Source organism: Panulirus ornatus, chromosome 36, assembly GCF_036320965.1.
Source record: "Panulirus ornatus isolate Po-2019 chromosome 36, ASM3632096v1, whole genome shotgun sequence".
Classification (NCBI taxonomy): domain Eukaryota; kingdom Metazoa; phylum Arthropoda; class Malacostraca; order Decapoda; family Palinuridae; genus Panulirus; species Panulirus ornatus.
Window position 1 is genome coordinate 13,933,640 of NC_092259.1, and position 20,629 is coordinate 13,954,268.

The 20,629-nt window shown below is 42.4% G+C and overlaps 1 protein-coding gene across 3 annotated transcripts in view; it reads left to right on the plus strand.

Moving 5' to 3' along the window:
• Window positions 1-20,629, plus strand: part of LOC139760390 (isovaleryl-CoA dehydrogenase, mitochondrial) — a 111,816-nt gene that overhangs the window by 71,247 nt on the left and 19,940 nt on the right. For all 3 annotated transcript variants that reach the window (XM_071683515.1, XM_071683514.1, XM_071683513.1), the window contains exon 7: window positions 15,766-15,859. In XM_071683515.1, coding sequence (XP_071539616.1) covers window positions 15,766-15,859 — 94 coding nt within the window. The remainder of the gene's footprint in view (window positions 1-15,765; window positions 15,860-20,629) is intronic.

Genomic DNA, 20,629 nt, shown 5'->3' on the forward strand with positions numbered 1-20,629 from the left:
CCAGGGGCGAGCGCATAGGTTCGAATCCAGGTTGCAGCAGTTGGTTCACACTCAACTCAGCTGTTCATCCACCTATAGGGGTTGGTCGATGAAATGGGTACCTAGTTTAAGCTAGTGTATATATCTGAAGAATATGTGGAAAGAGAACTTTATCTCGGAAAGCAAAAATGGGTATTATTGAAGGAATAGTAGTTCCAACAATATTGTATGGTTGCGAGGCATGGGCTATAGATAACGGTTGTATGGAGGAGGGTGGATATGTTGGAAATGAAATGTTTGAGGACATGTGGTGTGAGGTGGTTTGATTGAGTAAGTAATGAAAGGGTAAGAGAGATGTTTGGTGATAAAAAAGAGTGCGGTTGAGAGAGCAGAAGAGGGTGTGTTGAAATGGTTTGGAAATATGGAGAGAATGAGTGAGGAAAGGTTGACAAAGAGGAATTATGTTTCAGAGGTAGAGGGAACAAGGACAAGCAGGAGACGAAATTGGAGGTGGAAGGATGGAGTGAAAAAGATGTTGAGCAATTGGGGCCTGAACATATGGGAGGGTGAGAGGTGTGCAAGGAATAGAGTGAATTGGAATGATGTGGTATACTGGTGTCAACTCGCAGGCAATGGACTGAACCAGTACATATGAAACATCTGGGGTAAACCATGGAAAGGTCTGTGGGGCCTGGATATGGATAGGGAGTTGTGGTTTCAGTGCATCCATACTTCGCAACCATATAACATTGTTATCCCTGGGGATAGGGGAGAAAGAATACTTCCCACGTATTCCTTGCGTGTCGTAGAAGGCGACTAAAAGGGAAGGGAGCGGGGGGCTGGAAATCCTCCTCTCTCTTTTTTTTTTTTTTCTCCAAAGGAAGGAACAGAGAAGGGGGCTGGATGAGGATGTTTCCTCAGAGGCCCAGTCCTCTGTTCTTAACGCTACCTCGCTGACGCGGGAAATGGCGAATAGTATGAAAGAAAGAAAAACATTGTTGAAACTACTATTGCTTCAGACATACCCATTTTTGCTCTCCTAGGTAACAATCTCTCTTTCTACACATTTTTCATTGCTCCCAGAAACTTCACCCCCATCCCCACCCTGTGGCTCACTTCTACTTCCATGGTTCCATCCGCTGCTAAGTCCACTCCCAGGTATCTAAAACACTTCACTTCTGCCAGTCTTTCTCCATTCAAGCATACATCCCAGTTAACTTGTCCCTCAACCCTAATGAACCTAATAACTTTGCTCTTATTCACATTTACTCTCAACTTTCTCCTTTTGAACACTTTTCCAAACACAGTCTTTAACTTCTGCAGTTTCTCACACTAATCAGCCACTAGAGCTGTATCATTTGCGAACAGCTCTTATTCACATTTACTCTCAACTTTCTCCTTTTGAACACTTTTCCAAACACAGTCTTTAACTTCTGCAGTTTCTCACACTAATCAGCCACTAGAGCTGTATCATTTGCGAACAACAACTGACTCACTTCCCAGGCCCTCTTGTCCCAAACAGACTGCATACTCGCCCCTCTGTCTCACCAAACCTCTTGCACATACCTCCCTAACCACCCCATCCATAAACAAATTAAACAACCATGGGGTCATCACACACCCCTGTCGCAAACCAACATTCACTGGGAACCAATCACTCTCCTCTCTTCCTACTCATATACATGCCTTACATCCTTGGTAAAAACGTTTCACTGCTTCTAAGAACTAACCTCCTACACCATATACTCTTAAAACCTTCCTCAAAGCATCTCTATCAACCCTATCATATGCCTTCTCCAGATCCATTAATGTTACATACAAAGCCATCTGTTTTTCTAAGTATTTTTCACGTGCATTCTTCAAAGCAAACACCTGATCCACTCATCCTCTACCACTTCTGAAACTATACAGCTCTTCCCCATTCTGATGCTCTTTACATACCTTCACTCTTTCAATCAATACCCTCCCATATAATTTCCCTGAAAACTCAACAAACTTATGCCTCTCTTATTTGAACACTCACCTTTTTCCCCTTTGCCTTTGTACAGTGGCTTTATGCATGCTTTCTGCCAATCCTCAGGCACTTTGCCATGGTCCATACATACATTGAATATCCTTACCAACCAATCAACAACACAGTCACCCCCTTTTTTAATAAATTCCACTGCAATACAATCCAAACCTGCTGTCTTGCCGGCTTTCATCTTCTGCAAAGCTTTCACTGCCTCTTCTCTGTTTACCAAACCATTCTCCCTGGCCCTCTCACTTCGCACACCACCCCAACCAAAACACTGCCACTCTTAACATCAAACATTCAACAAACCTTCAAAATACTCTTTCCATCTCCTCACTTCATCACTACCTGTTATTACCTCCCCATTAGCCCCTTTCACCGATGTTCTCATTTGTTCTCTTGTATTACACTTTATGTAATGCACATCCATACATGAGCTGTCATGAGTAATGCACGAGGGCCAGAGGTCCCTGTTGACATCCACATATATATTTATGTCTTTCTTTTTCTTCTATACTATTCGCCATTTCCTGCATTAGCGAGGTAGCATCAAGAACAGAGGACTGGACCTTTGAGGGAATATCCTCGCCTGGCCCCCTTCTCTGTTCCTTCTTTTGGAAAATTAAAAAAAAGAAAGGAAAGAAAAACAAACGGGGAGGATTTCCAGCCACGTGCTCCCTTCCCTCTTAGTCGCCTTCTATGACATGCAGGGAATACCTGGGAAGTATTCTTTCTCCCCATCCCCAGGGATATATATATATATTTATTATTTATTATTTTGTGAGCAGGAGGATGGATGTGCTGGAAATGAGATGCTTGAGGACAATGTGTGGTGTGAGGTGGTTTGATCGAGTAAGTAACGTAAGGGTAAGAGAGATGTGTGGAAGTAAAAAGAGCGTGGTTGAGAGAGCGGAAGAGGGTGTTTTGAAATGGTTTGGGCACATGGAGAGAATGAGTGAGGAAAGATTGACCAAGAGGATATATGTGTCGGAGGTGGAGGGAACGAGGAGAAGAGGGAGACCAAATTGGAGGTGGAAAGATGGAGTGAAAAGGATTTTGTGTGATCGGGGCCTGAACATGCAGGAGGGTGAAAGGAGGGCAAGAAATAGAGCGAATTGGAGTGATGTGGTATACAGGGGTTGACGTGCTGTCAGTGGATTGAACCAAGGCATGTGAAGCGTCCGGGGTAAACCATGGAAAGCTGTGTAGGTATGTATATTTGCGTGTGTGGACGTGTGTATGTACATGCGTATGGGGGGGGGGTTGGGCCATTTCTTTCGTCTGTTTCCTTGCGCTACCTCGCAAACGCGGGAGACAGCGACAAAGTATAAAAAAAAAAAATTTTTTTTTATTATTTTGCTTTGTCGCTGTCTCCCGTGTTTGCGAGGTAGCGCAAGGAAACAGACGAAAGAATGGCCCAACCCACCCCCATACACATGTATATACATACACATCCACACATGCAAATATACATACCTATACATCTCAATGTACACATATTTATACACACACAGACATATACATATATACACATGTACATAATTCATACTGTCTGCCTTTATTTATTCCCATCGCCACCCCACCACACTTGGAATAACAACCCCCTCCCCTCATGTGTGCGGGGTAGCGTTAGGAAAAGACAACAAAGGCCCAATTTGTTCACACTCAGTCTCTAGCTGTCATGTAATAATGCACTGAAACCACTGCTCCCTTTCCACATCCAGGCCCCACAGAACTTTCCATGGTTTACCCCAGATGCTTTACATGTCCTGGTTCAATCCATTGACAGCACTTCGACCCCGGTATACCACATTGTTCCAATTCACTCTATTCCTTGCATGCCTTTCACCCTCCTGCATGTTTAGGCCCCGATCACTCAAAATCTTTTTCACTGCATCTTTTTACCTCCAATTTGGTCTCCCACTTCTCCTCGTTCCCTCCACCTCTGACACATATATCCTCTTGGTCAATCTTTCCTCACTCATTCTCTCCATGTGACCAAACCATTTCAAAAACACCCTCTTCTGCTCTCTCAACCACACTCTTTTTATTTCCACACATCTCTCTTACCCTTACATTACTTACTCGATCAAACCACCTCACACCACATATTGTCTTCAAACATCTCATTTCCAGCACATCCACCCTCTTCCGCACAACTCTCTCCATAGCCCACGCCTCGCAACCATATAACATTGTTGGAACCACAATTCCGTCAAACATACCCATTTTTCCTTCCTTAGATAATGTTCTCGACTTCCACACATTCTTCAACGCTCCCAGAACTTTTGCTCCCTCCCCCACCCTATGATTCATTTCCGCTTCCATGGTTCCATCTGCTGCCAAATCCACTCCAAGATATCTAAAGCACTTCACCTCCTCCAGTTTTTCTCTATTTAAACTTACCTCCCAATTGACTTGTCCCTCAACCCTACTGTGCCTAATAACCTTGCACTTATTCACATTTACTCTCTGCTTTCTTCTTTCATACACTTTACCAAACTCAGTCACCAGCTTCTGCAGTTTCTCACTCGAATCAGCCACCAGCGCTGTATCATCAGCAAACAACAACTGACTCACTTCCCAAGCTCTTTCATCCACAACAGACTGCATACTTGCCCCTCTTTCCAAACTCTTGCATTCACCTCCCTAACAACCCCATCCATAAACAAATTAAACAACCATGGCGACATCTCACACCCCTGCCGCAAACCTACATTCACTGAGAACCAATCACTTTCCTCTCTTCTTACACGTACACATGCCTTACATCCTCGATAAAAACTTTTCACTGCTTCTAACAACTTGCCTCCCACACCATATATTCTTAATACCTTCCACAGAGCATCTCCATCAACTGTATCATATGCCTTCTCCAGATCCATAAATGCTACATACAAATCCATTTGCTTTTCAAAGTATTTCTCACATACATTCTTCAAAGCAAACACCTGATCCACACATCCTCTACCACTTCTGAAATCACACTGCTCTTCCCCAATCTGATGCTCTGTACATGCCTTCACCCTCTCAATCAATACCCTCCCATATAATTTCCCAGGAATACTCAACAAACTTATACCGCTGTAATTTGAGCATTCACTTTTATCCCCTTTGCCTTTGTACAGTGGCACTATGCAAGCATTTTGCCAATCCTCAGGCACCTACCATGAGTCATACATACATTAAATAACCTTACCTACCAGTCAACAATACAGTCACCCCCTTTTTTTTAATAAATTCCACTGCAATACCATCCAAACCCGCTGCCTTGCTGGCTTTCATCTTCTGCAAAGCTTTTTCTACCTCTTCTCTGGTTACCAAATAATTTTCCCTACTGTCACTTTGCACACCACCTCAACCAAAACACCTTATATCTGCCACTCTATCATCAAACACATTCAACAAACCTTCAAAATGCTCACTCCATCTCCTCACATCACCACTACTTGTTATCACCTCCGCATTAGCCCCCTTCACTGAAGTTCCCATTTGTTCCATTGTCTTATGCACTTTATTTACCTCCTTCCAAAGCATCTTTTTATTCTCCCTAAGATTTAATGATACTCTCTCACCCCAACTCTCATTTGCCCTCTTTTCCTCCTCTTGCACCTTTCTCTTGACCTGCTGCCTTTTTGTATACATCTCCCACTCATTTGCATTATTGCTCTGCAAAAATCGTCCAAATGTCTCTCTCTTCTCTTTCATTAATACTCTTACTTCTTCACCCCACCACTCACTACCTGTTCTAATCTGCCCACCTCCCACGCTTCTCATGCCACAAGCATCTTTTGCGCAAGCCATCACTGCTTCCCTAAATACATCCCATTCCTTCCATACTCCCCTTACGTCCTTTGTTCTCACCTTTTTCTATTCTGTACTCAGTCTCTCCTGGTACTTCCTCACACAAGTCTCCTTCCCAAGCTAACGTACTCTCACCACCCTCTTCACCCCAACATTCTCTCTTCTTTTCTGAAAACCTCTACAAATCTTCACCTTCGCTTCCACAAGATAATGATCAGACATCCCTACAGTTGCACCTATTGGCACATTAACATCCAAAAGTATCTCTTTCGTCCGCCTTTCAATTAACACTTAATCCAATAATGCTCTCTGGCCATCTCTCCTACTTACATACGTATACTTATGTATATCTCTCTTTTTAAACCAGGTATTCCCAATTACCAGTCCTTTTTCAGCACATAAATCTACAAGCTCTTCACCATTTCCATTTACACCACTGAACACCCCATGTACGCCAATTATTCCCTCAACTGCCACATTACTCACCTTTGCATTCAAATCACCCATCACTATAACCTGGTCTCGTGGATCAAAACTACTAAACACATTCACTCAGCTGCTCCCAAAACACTTGCTTCTCATGATCTTTCTTCTCATGCCCAGGTGCATATGCACCAATAATCAGCCATCTCTCTCCATCCTCTTTCAGTTCTACCCATATCAGTCTAGAGTTTACTTTCTTACACTCTATCACATACTCCCACCACTCCTGTTTCAGGAGTAGTGCTACTCCTTCCCTTTCTCTTGTCCTCTCACTAACCCGTGACTTTACTCCCAAGACATTCCCAAACCACTCTTCCCCTTTACCCTTGAGCTTTGTTTCACTCAGAGCCAAAACATCCAGGTTCCTTTCCTCAAACATACTACCTATCTCTTCTTTTTTCTCATCTTGGTTACATCCACACACATTTAGACACCCCAATCTGAGCCTCCGAGGAGGAAGAGCTCTCCCTTCATGACTCCTGTTTCCCCATAGATGCACATATACATACATATACATACACAGACATATACATACATACACATTTACACATTCATACTTGCTGCCTTCATCCATTCCTGTTGTCACCCTGCCACACAAGGAACAGCATCCCACCTCTATCTCTCCAGCAAGGTAGTGCCAGGAAATGACAACAAAGGCCACATTTGTTCACACTTAGTCCCTAGCTGTCATGTGTAATGCACTGAAACCACAGCACCCTTTCCATATCCACTCCTCACAGATCTTTCCATGGTTTACCCCAGATTCTCTACATGCCCTGGTTCAATCCAGTGACAGCACGTTGACCCCGTTATACCACATTGTTCCACTTCACTATTATTCCTTGCACTCCTTTCACCCCCCTGTATGTTCAGGCCACAGTCCATGAAAATCTTTTTGACTCTACCCTTCCACCTCCAATTTGGTGTCCTGCTTCTCCTTGTTCCCTCCACCTCTGACACATATATCCTCTTTGTCAATCTTTCCTCACTCTCTATATGTTCAAACCATTTCAACACACCCTCTTCTGCTCTTTTTATTTCCACTCATCTCTCTTACCTTTACATTACTTAATCGATCAAACCACCTCACACCACATATTGTCCTCAAAACATTTCATTTCCAATGCCTCCACCCTCCTCCTTACAACCCTATCTATGGCCCATGTCCTCGCAACCGTATAAGATTGTTGGAACTATCATTCCTTCAAACATACCCATTTTTGCTCTTTGAGATAATGTTCTAGCCTTCCACACATTTTTTAACGCTCCTGGAACCTTCACCCCCTCCCCCACTCTGTGACTCACATCTGCTTCCATGGTTTCATCCTTAGCTAAGTCCACCCCCAGATATCTAAAACACTTAACTTCCTCCAGTTATTCTCCTTTCAAACTTACCTCCCCGTTAACTTGTCCCTCAACCCTACTGAACCTAATGACCTTGCTCGTATTCACATTTACTCTCAACTTTCTTCTGTCACACACGTTACCAAACTTGATTACCAACTTCTGCCATTTCTCTTCCGAATCAGCTACCAGTGCTGTATCATCAGCGAACAGCAACTGACTCACTTCTCAAGCCCTCTCGTCCACAACAGACTGCAAACTTGCCCTTCTATCCAAGACTTTCATTCACCTCCCTAACAACCCCATCCATAAACAAATTAAACATCCATGGAGACATCACACACCCCTGCTGCAAACCGACATTCACTGGGAACCAATCACTTTCCTCTCATCTTACTCATACACATGCCTTACATCCTTGGTAAAAACTTTTCACTGCTTTTAGCAATTTACCTCCTATACCATATACTCTTAAAACCTTCCAGAAAGCATCTCTATCAACCCTATCATATACCTTCTCCAGATCCATAAATGCTACATACAAAAGTTAGAAACTGAATGTGAGGGAATGTGGCCTTTTTTGTATGTTTTCCTGGTGCTACCTCACTGAAGCACGGGGTAGTGATGGTGTTTCCTGTGGGGCAAGGTAGCAACAGAATGGTTAAAGGCATGCAAGTATGAATAGGCATATGTGTGTATATGTATCTGTGTATGAATATGTATGTACATGTTGATATGTGTGTGTGTATGTATAAGTATGGAGGAAGTGAAGTGTTTTAGGTATCTGGGAGTGGATCTGTCAGCGGATGGAACCATGGAAGCGGAAGTGGATCATAGGGTGGGGGAGGGGGCGAAAATTTTGGGAGCCTTGAAAAATGTGTGGAAGTCGAGAACATTATCCCGGAAAGCAAAAATGGGTATGTTTGAAGGAATAGTGGTTCCAACAATGTTGTATGGTTGCGAGGCGTGGGCTATGGATAGAGTTGTGCGCAGGAGGATGGATGTGCTGGAAATGAGATGTTTGAGGACAATGTGTGGTGTGAGGTGGTTTGATCGAGTAAGTAACGTAAGGGTAAGAGAGATGTGTGGAAATAAAAAGAGCGTGGTTGAGAGAGCAGAAGAGGGTGTTTTGAAATGGTTTGGGCACATGGAGAGAATGAGTGAGGAAAGATTGACCAAGAGGATATATGTGTCGGAGGTGGAGGGAACGAGGAGAAGAGGGAGACCAAATTGGAGGTGGAAAGATGGAGTGAAAAGGATTTTGTGTGATCGGGGCCTGAACATGCAGGAGGGTGAAAGGAGGGCAAGGAATAGAGTGAATTGGAGCGATGTGGTATACAGGGGTTGACGTGCTGTCAGTGGATTGAATCAAGGCATGTGGGGCGTCCGGGGTAAACCATGGAAAGCTGTGTAGGTATGTATATTTGCGTGTGTGGACGTGTGTATGTACATGTGTATGGGGGGGTTGGGCCATTTCTTTCGTCTGTTTCCTTGCGCTACCTCGCAAACGCGGGAGACAGCGACAAAGTATAAAAAAAAAAAAAAAAAAAAAAAAAAAAAATATATATATATATATATATATATATAATATATATATATATATATAAAAAATATATATATATATATATATATATATATGGGAGCGGGGGGCTGGAAATCCTCCCCTCTCGTATTTTTTTTTTTTCTTTTTTTTAATTTTCCAAAAGAAGGAACAGAGAAGAGGGCCAGGTGAGGATATTTCCTCAAAGGCCCAGTCCTCTGTTCTTAACGCTACCTCGCTATCGCGGGAAATGGCGGATAGTATGAAAAAAATATATATATATATATATATATATATATATATATATATATATATATATATATATATATATATATTTTCTTTCTTTCTTTCATACTATTCACCATTTCCCGCGTTAGCAAGGTAGCGTTAAGAACAGAGGACTGGGCCTCTGAGGGAATGTCCTCACCTGGCCTCGTTCTCTGTTCCTTCTTTTGGAAAATAAAAAAAAAACGAGAGGGGAGGATTTCCAGCCCCCCGCTCCCTCCCCTTTTAGTCGCCTTCTACGACACGCAGGGAATACGTGGGAAGTATTCTTTCTCCCCTATCCCCAGGGATAATATATATATATATATATATATATTTTTTTTTTTTTTCATACTATTCGCCATTTCCCGCGATAGCGAGGTAGCGTTAAGAACAGAGGACTGGGCCTTTGAGGGAATATCCTCACCTGGCCCCCTTCTCTGTTCCTTCTTTTGGAAAATTAAAAAAAAATGAGAGGGGAGGATTTCCAGCCCCCCGCTCCCTTCCCTTTTAGTCGCCTTCTACGACACGCAGGGAATACGTGGGAAGTATTCTTTCTCCCCTATCCCCAGGGATAGTATATATATATATATATATATATATATATATATATATATATATATGTGTGTGTATATATGTGGCGCTACCTCGCTGATGCGGGAAACAGTGATTAAGTATATAAAAAAGAATATTGTGAAGAGGGTTCATTGAATATGAAATGACATGGTAAGAGAGAAGTGTAGTAGTATGAAGAGTATGTATCAAACATAGACATGAAGAGAAGATGTCTTAGATGGTTAACATATTGGACGTGGAGAGATCAAAGAAAATGGGGAAATGATAAGAAAGAGGGGAAAAAATGAGTGAAAAAGGCCTATAGTGTTCAAAACCTGAACATGCAGGAGGGTGTGAAGTGTGCAGAGGATACAGTAAATTGGAGCAGTGTGGTATATATGGGGTGACAAGATGTCAATAGGCTGAACCAGGGTATATCAAGCAGTCAGGAAAAACCACATAAATGTCTGTAGAATCTTGCTGTGGTTTCAGTGCATTATTTATGACACCTATGGAGAGGATGTGACCTACTGAGGCCACTGTTCATATATTCCTGGCACTCTCATATATATATTTATATATATATATATATATATATATATATATATATATATATATATATATATATATATATATATATATATATATAAAGTCAGGGGTTAGTGAGAGGACAAGAGCAAGGGAAGGAGTAGCAGTACTCCTGAAACAGGAGTTGTGGGAGTATGTGATAGAATGTAAGAAAGTAAATTCTCGATTGATATGGGTAAAACTGAAAGTTGATGGAGAGAGATGGGTGATTATTGATGCATATGCACCTGGGCATGAGAAGAAAGATCATGAGAGGCAAGTGTTTTGGGAGCAGCTGAATGAGTGTGTTAGTGGTTTTGATGCACGAGACCGGGTTATAGTGATGGGTGATTTGAATGCAAAGGTGAGTAATGTGGCAGTTGAGGGAATAATTGGTATACATGGGGTGTTCAGTGTTGTAAATGGAAATGGTGAAGAGCTTGTAGATTTATGTGCTGAAAAAGGACTGGTGATTGGGAATACCTGGTTTAAAAAGCGAGATATACATAAGTATACGTATGTAAGTAGGAGAGATGGCGAGAGAGCGTTATTGGATTACGTGTTAATTGACTGGCGCGCGAAAGAGAGACTTTTGGATGTTAATGTGCTGAGAGGTGCAACTGGAGGGATGTCTGATCATTATCTTGTGGAGGCTAAGGTGAAGATTTGTATGGGTTTTCTGAAAAGAAGAGTGAATGTTGGGGTGAAGAGGGTGGTGAGAGTAGGTGAGCTTGGGAAGGAGATTTGTGTGAGGAAGTACCAGGAGAGACTGAGTACAGAATGGAAAAAGGTGAGAACAATGGAAGTAAGGGGAGTGGAGGAGGAATGGGATGTATTTAGGGAATCAGTGATGGATTGCACAAAAGATTCTTGTGGCATGAGAAGAGTGGGAGGTGGGTTGATTAGAAAGGGTAGTGAGTGGTGGGATGAAGAAGTAAGATTATTAGTGAAAGAGAAGAGAGAGGCATTTGGACGATTTTTGCAGGGAAAAAATGCAATTGAGTGGGAGATGTATAAAAGAAAGAGGCAGGAGGTCAAGAGTAAGGTGCAAGAGGTGAAAAAGAGGGCAAATGAGAGTTGGGGTGAGAGAGTATCATTAAATTTTAAGGAGAATAAAAAGATGTTCTGGAAGGAGGTAAATAAAGTGTGTAAGACAAGGGAGCAAATGGGAACTTCAGTGAAGGGCGCTAATGGGGAGGTGATAACAAGTAGTGGTGATGTGAGAAGGAGATGGAGTGAGTATTTTGAAGGTTTGTTGAATGTGTTTGATGATAGAGTGGCAGATATAGGGTGTTTTGGTCGAGGTGGTGTGCAAAGTGAAAGGGTTAGGGAAAATGATTTGGTAAACAGAGAAGAGGTAGTAAAAGCTTTGCGGAAGATGAAAGCCTGCAAGGCAGCAGGTTTGGATGGTATTGCAGTGGAATTTATTAAAAAAGGGGGTGACTGTATTATTGACTGGTTGGTAAGGTTATTTAATGTATGTATGACTCATGGTGAGGTGCCTGAGGATTGGCGGAATGTGTGCATAGTGCCATTGTACAAAGGCAAAGGGGATAAAAGTGAGTGTTCAAATTACAGAGGTATAAGTTTGTTGAGTATTCCTGGTAAATTATATGGGAGGGTATTGATTGAGAGGGTGAAGGCATGTACAGAGCATCAGATTGGGGAAGAGCAGTGTGGTTTCAGAAGTGGTAGAGGATGTGTGGATCAGGTGTTTGCTTTGAAGAATGTATGTGAGAAATACTTAGAAAAGCAAATGGATTTGTATGTAGCATTTATGGATCTGGAGAAGGCATATGATAGAGTTGATAGAGATGCTCTGTGGAAGGTATTAAGAATATATGGTGTGGGAGGCAAGTTGTTAGAAGCAGTGAAAAGTTTTTATCGAGGATGTAAGGCATGTGTACGTGTAGGAAGAGAGGAAAGTGATTGGTTCTCAGTGAATGTAGGTTTGCAGCAGGGGTGTGTGATGTCTCCATGGTTGTTTAATTTGTTTATGGATGGGGTTGTTAGGGAGGTGAATGCAAGAGTTTTGGAAAGAGGGGCAAGTATGAAGTCTGTTGGGGATGAGAGAGCTTGGGAAGTGAGTCAGTTGTTGTTTGCTGATGATACAGCGCTGGTGGCTGATTCATGTGTGAGAAACTGCAGAAGCTGGTGACTGAGTTTGGTAAAGTGTGTGGAAGAAGAAAGTTAAGAGTAAATGTGAATAAGAGCAAGGTAATTAGGTACAGTAGGGTTGAGGGTCAAGTCAATTGGGAGGTAAGTTTGAATGGAGAAAAACTGGAGGAAGTAAAGTGTTTTAGATATCTGGGAGTGAATCTGGCAGCGGATGGAACCATGGAAGCGGAAGTGAATCATAGGATGGGGGAGGGGGCGAAAATCCTGGGAGCCTTGAAGAATGTGTGGAAGTCGAGAACATTATTTCGGAAAGCAAAAATGGGTATGTTTGAAGGAATAGTGGTTCCAACAATGTTGTATGGTTGCGAGGCGTGGGATATGGATAGAGTTGTGCGCAGGAGGATGGATGTGCTGGAAATGAGATGTTTGAGGACAATGTGTGGTGTGAGGTGTTTTGATCGAGTAAGTAACATAAGGGTAAGAGAGATGTGTGGAAATAAAAAGAGCGTGGTTGAGAGAGCAGAAGAGGGTGTTTTGAAATGGTTTGGGCACATGGAGAGAATGAGTGAGGAAAGATTGACCAAGAGGATATATGTGTCGGAGGTGGAGGGAACGAGGAGAAGTGGGAGACCAAATTGGAGGTGGAAAGATGGAGTGAAAAAGATTTTGTGTGATCGGGGTCTGAACATGCAGGAGGGTGAAAGGTGGGCAAGGAATAGAGTGAATTGGATCGATGTGGTATACCGGGGTTGATGTGCTGTCAGTGGATTGAATCAGGGCATGTGAAGCGTCTGGGGTAAACCATGGAAAGCTGTGTAGGTATGTATATTTGCGTGTGTGGACATATGTATATACATGTGTATGGGGGTTGGTTGGGCCATTTCTTTCGTCTGTTTCCTTGCGCTACCTCGCAATGTACACATATATATACACACACAGACATATACATATATACACATGTACATAATTCATACTGTCTTGCCTTTATTTATTCCCATCGCCACCTCGCCACACATGGAATAACATCCCCCTCCCCCCTCATGTGTGTGAGGTAGCGCTAGGAAAAGACATCAAAGGCCCCATTCGTTCACACTCAGTCTCTAGCTGTCATGTAATAATGCTCAAAACCACAGCTCCCTTTCCACATCCAGGCCCCACAGAACTTTCCATGGTTTACCCCAGACGCTTCACATGCCCCGATTCAATCCATTGACAGCACGTCGACCCCGGTATACCACATCGATCCAGTTCACTCTATTTCTTGCCCGCTTTTCACCCTCCTGCATGTTCAGGCCCCGATCACTCAAAATCTTTTTCACTCCATCTTTCCACCTCCAATTTGGTCTCCCACTTCTCCTTGTTCCCTCCACCTCCGACACATATATCCTCTTGGTCAATCTTTCCTCGCTCATTCTCTACATGTGCCCAAACCATTTCAAAACACCCTCTTCCGCTCTCTCAACCATGCTCTTTTTATTTCCACACATCTCTCTTACCCTTACATTACTTACTTGATCAAACCACCTCACACCACATATTGTCCTCAAACTTCTCATTTCCAGCACATCCACCCTCCTGTGCACAACTCTATCCATAGCCCACGCCTCGCAACCATACACATATATATATGTGTGTGTTTGTGTATGAGTGGATGGGCCAAACCTCGCTGGAGGGGGCGGGATGCTCTTTTCATGTGTGGCAGGTGGCAACGGGAATGGATGAAGGTAGGAAGTATGAATGTGCACACGTGTATATATATTTATGTGTCTGTGTATGTATATGTGGGTATACATTGAAATGTATATGTATGTATATGTGCATGTATGGACGTTTGTTTATACATGTGTATGTGGGTGGGTTGTGCCATTCCTTGTATGTTTCCTTGCGCTTCCTTGTTGATGCAGGAGATGGTGATAAAGTATAAAAATAATAAAAAAATTAATGATAATGATAATAATGATAATAATTTAATATATAGATGGAGTCATATGAGAGGTGAAAGCAAAACAAGAGAAAGAGGGTGCAGTGATGGAGTTTGGTGGTGAAGTATGATGGCTAGTGACAAGCTTGTTTGTTAATGATACTGTGTTGTTTGCTGAGAGTGAAGAGGAGTTGCAGAAGGTTTTGTGTTTTATGATGTAAGTAAGCATAGGCAATTGAAGGAAAGTGCAAGTAAAAGTAAAGTAGTGGCATTCTAAAGGTAACAGTGAAATTACAAATTTTTCAGTACCCTGTAGATTGAAAGAAGAAAGTGTACTAAACTATGTTACAAATATGGGGGAGAAAGATTGAAAGAGATGAGAGAATATAAGTATTAAGGAGCTATTATGGGTAAGTTTGGTGATATGGAAAGAAAGAGATAAGTGAGAGAGCAGTACTTGGTAGAAGAGTCTCCTTAGTGGAATAATGAAGGGTAGAGATGTATGTTTGGAAGTGAAGAAATTATTAAGGGACAGCAAAGTCCTCCTGACCCTTACCTATGCAGCTGAAACATGGGCATAGAATGAGTCACAGAGATCAAGTATCCAGGCTGTGGAAAAGAGCTGTTGAAGAGGAGCATGTGGTATGACTATGTGGAATGAAGAAACAAATGATGGGGGTTGTGAGAAATGTTTTATGGCAGGGAATGCCAAGGGAATGAATTGTGGAGTGTTAAAGAGGGTGAAATGTAATACTTTGAAAGAATGCAAGACAGGAGGTTTACAAGGAGAGTGTATGATAGTGTAGATAAGGGGTTTGATATGTAAGGAAGACCACCTGTTTGTGGGGAAATAGAGTGGAAGCTTACTGGAGGGAGAGAAATGCTGGAAGAAAGTGTGGAATGGTGTATACGAGCAAAGAATGTAAGGACAGGGATAAGTGGAACTTTTTTTTTTTCTTTTTTGCTGTGGCCACCCCTTTGATGGGAGTTCCCTGAGGGAATGGGGATCAGAGATATGGATAGATGGATAGATATTCATCAAAGCAAATACCTGATCCTCACATCCTCAGCCTCCCTTACGACCACAGTGCTTCTCTCCAGTTATCTGCCTCATGCATATTCTGTAGAATGACTCCTCTCGAGATTTCATTAAAAAGACACATTTTCCCTCCACAGCCAAGAACATACTAGGCAAGTTCAATGGTGGCATCTATGTATTGTTCTCTGGCTTAGACCTCGAGAGACTTGTACTGGCAGCTGGACCTGTTGGGTATGTATTTATGCTTTTCTAAAGTTGCCATGAATATTTCCTCAATAAAAAGGCTTGCGGGATTTACTTCCGGTGTGTTTATGTGTGGTTAGACTTGATACTGATTGATATGTGACCTTTGAGGGGGAGATTAAGTTTTAATCCTTTCACTCTAGTGAGCTTATGACCTAGCACCCACCTCCTTCCTGTGAGGTGAATTTTTTGGTGGTGGGTGTTGATGTCTGGTGTGAGGTGGTTTGATCAGGTAAGTAATGAAAGGGTAAGAGATGTGTGGTAATACATAGTGTGTGGTTGAAACAGCAGAAGAGGGTGAGTTGAAATGGTTTGGACATATGGAGAGAATGAGTGAGATAAGGTGGACAAAGAGCATACATGTGTCTGAGATGGAGGGAACAAGGAGAAAGAGTACTTCCCACGTATTCCCTGTGTCTTATAAATGACTAAATGGGAAGGGAGTGGGTTGCTGGAAATTCTCCCCTCCAGTTTTTACTTTTCCAAATGAAGGAACAGAGAAGGGGGCCAAGTGAGAATTTTCCCTCTTAGGCTCAGTCCTCTGTTCTTAACTCGGGAAATGGCAAATATATATAAAAAAAAAAAAGAAATGTATATATGTGGGGTGTTTTAGTTGGGTTGGTGTGGGAAGTGAGATAGCCAAAGAGAGTGGTTTGGTTAAGAGAGAAGAGGTAGTGAAAGCATTGTGGAAGATGAAATCTGGCAAGGCAGTGGTTTTGGATGGTATTTTAGTAGAATTTGTTAAGAAAAGGGTGACTTGTCTTGTTAATTGGTTGGTAAGGATAGTCAGTGTATGTATGGATCAGGGTGAAGTGCCTGAGGATTGGTGGAATTCATGCATAGTTCCATTGTACAAAGGCAAAGGGGATAAAGGTGGGTGTTCAACCTACAGAGGCATAAGTTTGTTGAGTATTCCTGGGAAATTGTATGGGAGGTTATTGACTGAGAGATGAAGGTATGTACAGAGTGTCTGATTGGGGAGGAGCAGTATGGTTTCAGAAGTGGTAGAGGATGTCTGGATCAGGTGTTTTCTTTGAAGAATGTGTGTGAAAAATTCATAGAAAAACAGATGGATTTGTCTGTAGCATTTATGGATCTGGAGAAGGCACATGATAGGGTTGATAGAGATGCTTTGTGGAAGGTTTTAAGAGTATATGGAGTAGGAGGTAACCTGCTAGAAGCAGTGAAAAGATTTTATCAGGGATGTAAGACATGTGTACAGGTAAGAAGAGAGAAGAGTGATTGGTTCCCAGTGAAGGTTGGTCTGCGGTAGGGGTGTGTCAATGTGCCAATGGTTGTTTGATTTTTTTATGGATTGGGTGGTTAGGGAGGTAAGTGCTAGAGTTTTAGAGAGAGGGGCGAGTATGCAGTCTGTTAGGGATGAGAGGGCCTGGGAAGTAAGTCAATTGTTGTTCACTGATAATACAGCTCTGTTGGTTGATTAGAGTGGGAAACTGTAAAGGTTGGTGACTGAGTTTAGAAAATTGTGTGAAAGAAGAAAGTTGAGAGTAAATGTGAATAAGAGCGTGATTATTAGGTTCAGTGTAGTTGAGGGACAAGTAGATTGGGGTGTAAGTTTAAATGGAGAAAAATTGGAGGTAGTGAAGTGTTTTAGATATCTGAGAGTGGACTTTGCAGCAAATGGAACCATGGAAGCAGAAGTAAGTCACAGGGTGAGGGGTGGGGGTGAAGGTTCTGGAAGTGATGAAGAATGTGTGGAAGGCAAAATTGGGTATGTTTGAAGGAATAGTAGTCCCAACAATTTTATGTGGTTGCGAGGCATGGGCTATAGGGTTATATGGAGGAGGGTGGATGTGTTGGAAATGAAATGCTTGAGGACAATATGTGGTATGAGGTGGTTTGATCGAGTAAGTAATGAAAGGGTAAGAGAGATGTAAGAGAGATGTGTGGTAATAGAAAGAGTAATGGAAGGGTAAGAGAAGTGTGTGGAAATAAGAGTGTGGTTGAGTGAGCAGAAGAGGGTGTGTTGAATTGGTTTGGACATATGGAAAGAATGAGTGAGAAAAGATTGACAAAGAGCATATATGTGTCAGAGATGGAGGGAACAAGGAGCAGCAGGAGACCAAATTGGTGGTGTAAGGATGGAGTGAAAAATATTTTGAGCAATCAGGGCCTGAACATACAGGAGGCTTGCAAGAAATAGAGTGAATTGGAATGACATGGTATGCCGAGGTCGATGTGCTGTCAGTGGACTGAACCAGGGCATGTGAAGTGTCTGGGGTAAACCATGGAAAGTTTTATTGGGCCTGGATGTGGAAAGGGAGCTGTGGTGTCGGTGCATTAAACATGACAGCCAGAGACTAGTTATGAACGAATGTGGCCTTTGTTGTCTTTTCCTAGCGCTACCTTGCGCATGTGCGGGGGGAGGGGGTGCCATTTCATGTGTGGCAGGGTGGCGATGGGAATGGATGAAGGCAGCAAGTATGAATATGTACATATGTATATATGTCTGTGTATGTATATGTATGTATACATTGAAATGTATAGGTATGTATTCGTGCATGTGTTGGCGTTTACCTTGCGCATGTGCAGGGGAAGGGGGTTGTCATTTCATGTGTGGCGGGATGGCAACGTGAATGAATAAAAGCAGCAAGTATGAATTGTGTACATGTGTATATATGTATATGTCTGTGTATGTATATAAATATGTATACGTTGAAATGTTTAGGTATGTATATGTGCGTGTGTGGATGTGTATGTATATACATGTATATGTGGGTGGGTTGGGCCATTCTTTTGTTTGTTATCTTGCGCTACCTTGCTAACGTGGGAGACAGCGACTAAGTATGACAAATAAATAAATATTATCATTAATTTTTATTATCATATCCCGCCAATCCTCAGGCACTTCACCATGAACCATACATACGTTGAATATCCTCACCAACCAGTCAACAACACTGTCACCCCCTTTTTTTAATAAATTCCATAGCAATACCATCCAAACCTGCCACCTTGCTGGCTTTCATCTTCCACAAAGCTTTCACTACCTCTTCTCTGTTTACCAAATCATTCTCCCTGACCCCTCTGACTTCGCACACCAATTCGACCAAAACACGCTATATCTGCCAATATATCATCAAACACATTCAACAAATCTTCACAATTCTCACTCCATCTCCCTCTCACTTCTCCACTACTTGTTTTACCTCCCCATTTGCCCCTTCACTGATTTTCCCATTTGTTCTCTTATCTTATGCACTTTATTTACCTCCTTCCAAAACATCTTTTTATTCTCCCAAAAATTTGATGACACTTTCACCCCAACTCTCATTTGCCCTCTTTTTCACCTCTTGCACCTTTCTCTTGAACTCTTGCCTCTTTCTTTTATACATCACCCAGTCATTTGCACTATTTCCCTGCAAAACTCGTCCAGATGCCTCTCGCTTCTCTTTCTCTAACAATATATGTGTATGTCTGTCTATGTATATATATGTATACATTGAAATGTATAGGTATGCATATGTGTGTGTGTAGGCGTTTATGTATATACAGGTGTATGTGGGTGGGTTGGGCCATTCTTTCATCTGTTTCCTTGCGCTACCTCACTAATGCGGGAGACCGACAAAGTATAATAGAAAAATATATATTTATTTCTATTATACTTTGTCGCTGCCTCCACCGTCAGCGAGGTAGTGCAAGGAAACAGACGAAAGAATGGCCCAACCCACCCACATACATGTCCACACATGTACATATACATACCTATACATTTCAAAGTTTTTTTTTTTTTTTATATACTTTGTCGCTGTCTCCCGCGCTTGCGAGGTAGCGCAAGGAAACAGACGAAAGAAATGGCCCAACCCGCCCAATACACATGTATATACATACGTCCACACACGCAAATATACATACCTACACAGCTTTCCATAGCTTACCCCAGACGCTTCACATGCCTTGATTCAATCCACTGACAGCACGTCAACCCCGGTATACCACATCGCTCCAATTCACTCTATTCCTTGCCCTCCTTTCGCCCTCCTGCATGTTCAGGCCCCGATCACACAAAATCTTTTTCACTCCATCTTTCCACCTCCAATTTGGTCTCCCTCTTCTCCTTGTTGCCTCCACCTCCGACACATATATTCTCTTGGTCAATCTTTCCTCACTCATCCTCTCCATGTGCCCAAACCACTTCAAAACACCCTCTTCTGCTCTCTCAACCACGCTCTTTTTATTTCCACACATCTCTCTTACCCTTACGTTACTCACTCGATCAAACCACCTCACACCACACATTGTCCTCAAACATCTCATTTCCAGCACATCCATCCTCCTGCGCACAACTCTATCCATAGCCCACGCCTCGCAACCATACAACATTGTTGGAACCACTATTCCTTCAAACATACCCATTTTTGCTTTCCGAGATAATGTTCTCGACTTCCACACATTCTTCAAGGCCCCCAGAATTTTCGCCCCCTCCCCCACCCTATGATCCACTTCCGCTTCCATGGTTCCATCCGCTGCCAGATCCACTCCCAGATATCTAAAACACTTCACTTCCTCCAGTTTTTCTCCATTCAAAGTCACCTCCCAATTGACTTGACCCTCAACCCTACTGTACCTAATAAACCTTGCTCTTATTCACAGTATTCAAAGTATATATATATATATATATATATATATATATATATATATTTTCTTTTTTTTTTTTTGCTTTGTCGCTCTCTCCTGCGTTTGTGAGGTAGCGCAAGGAAACAGACGAAAGAAATGGCCCAACCCACCCCCATATAC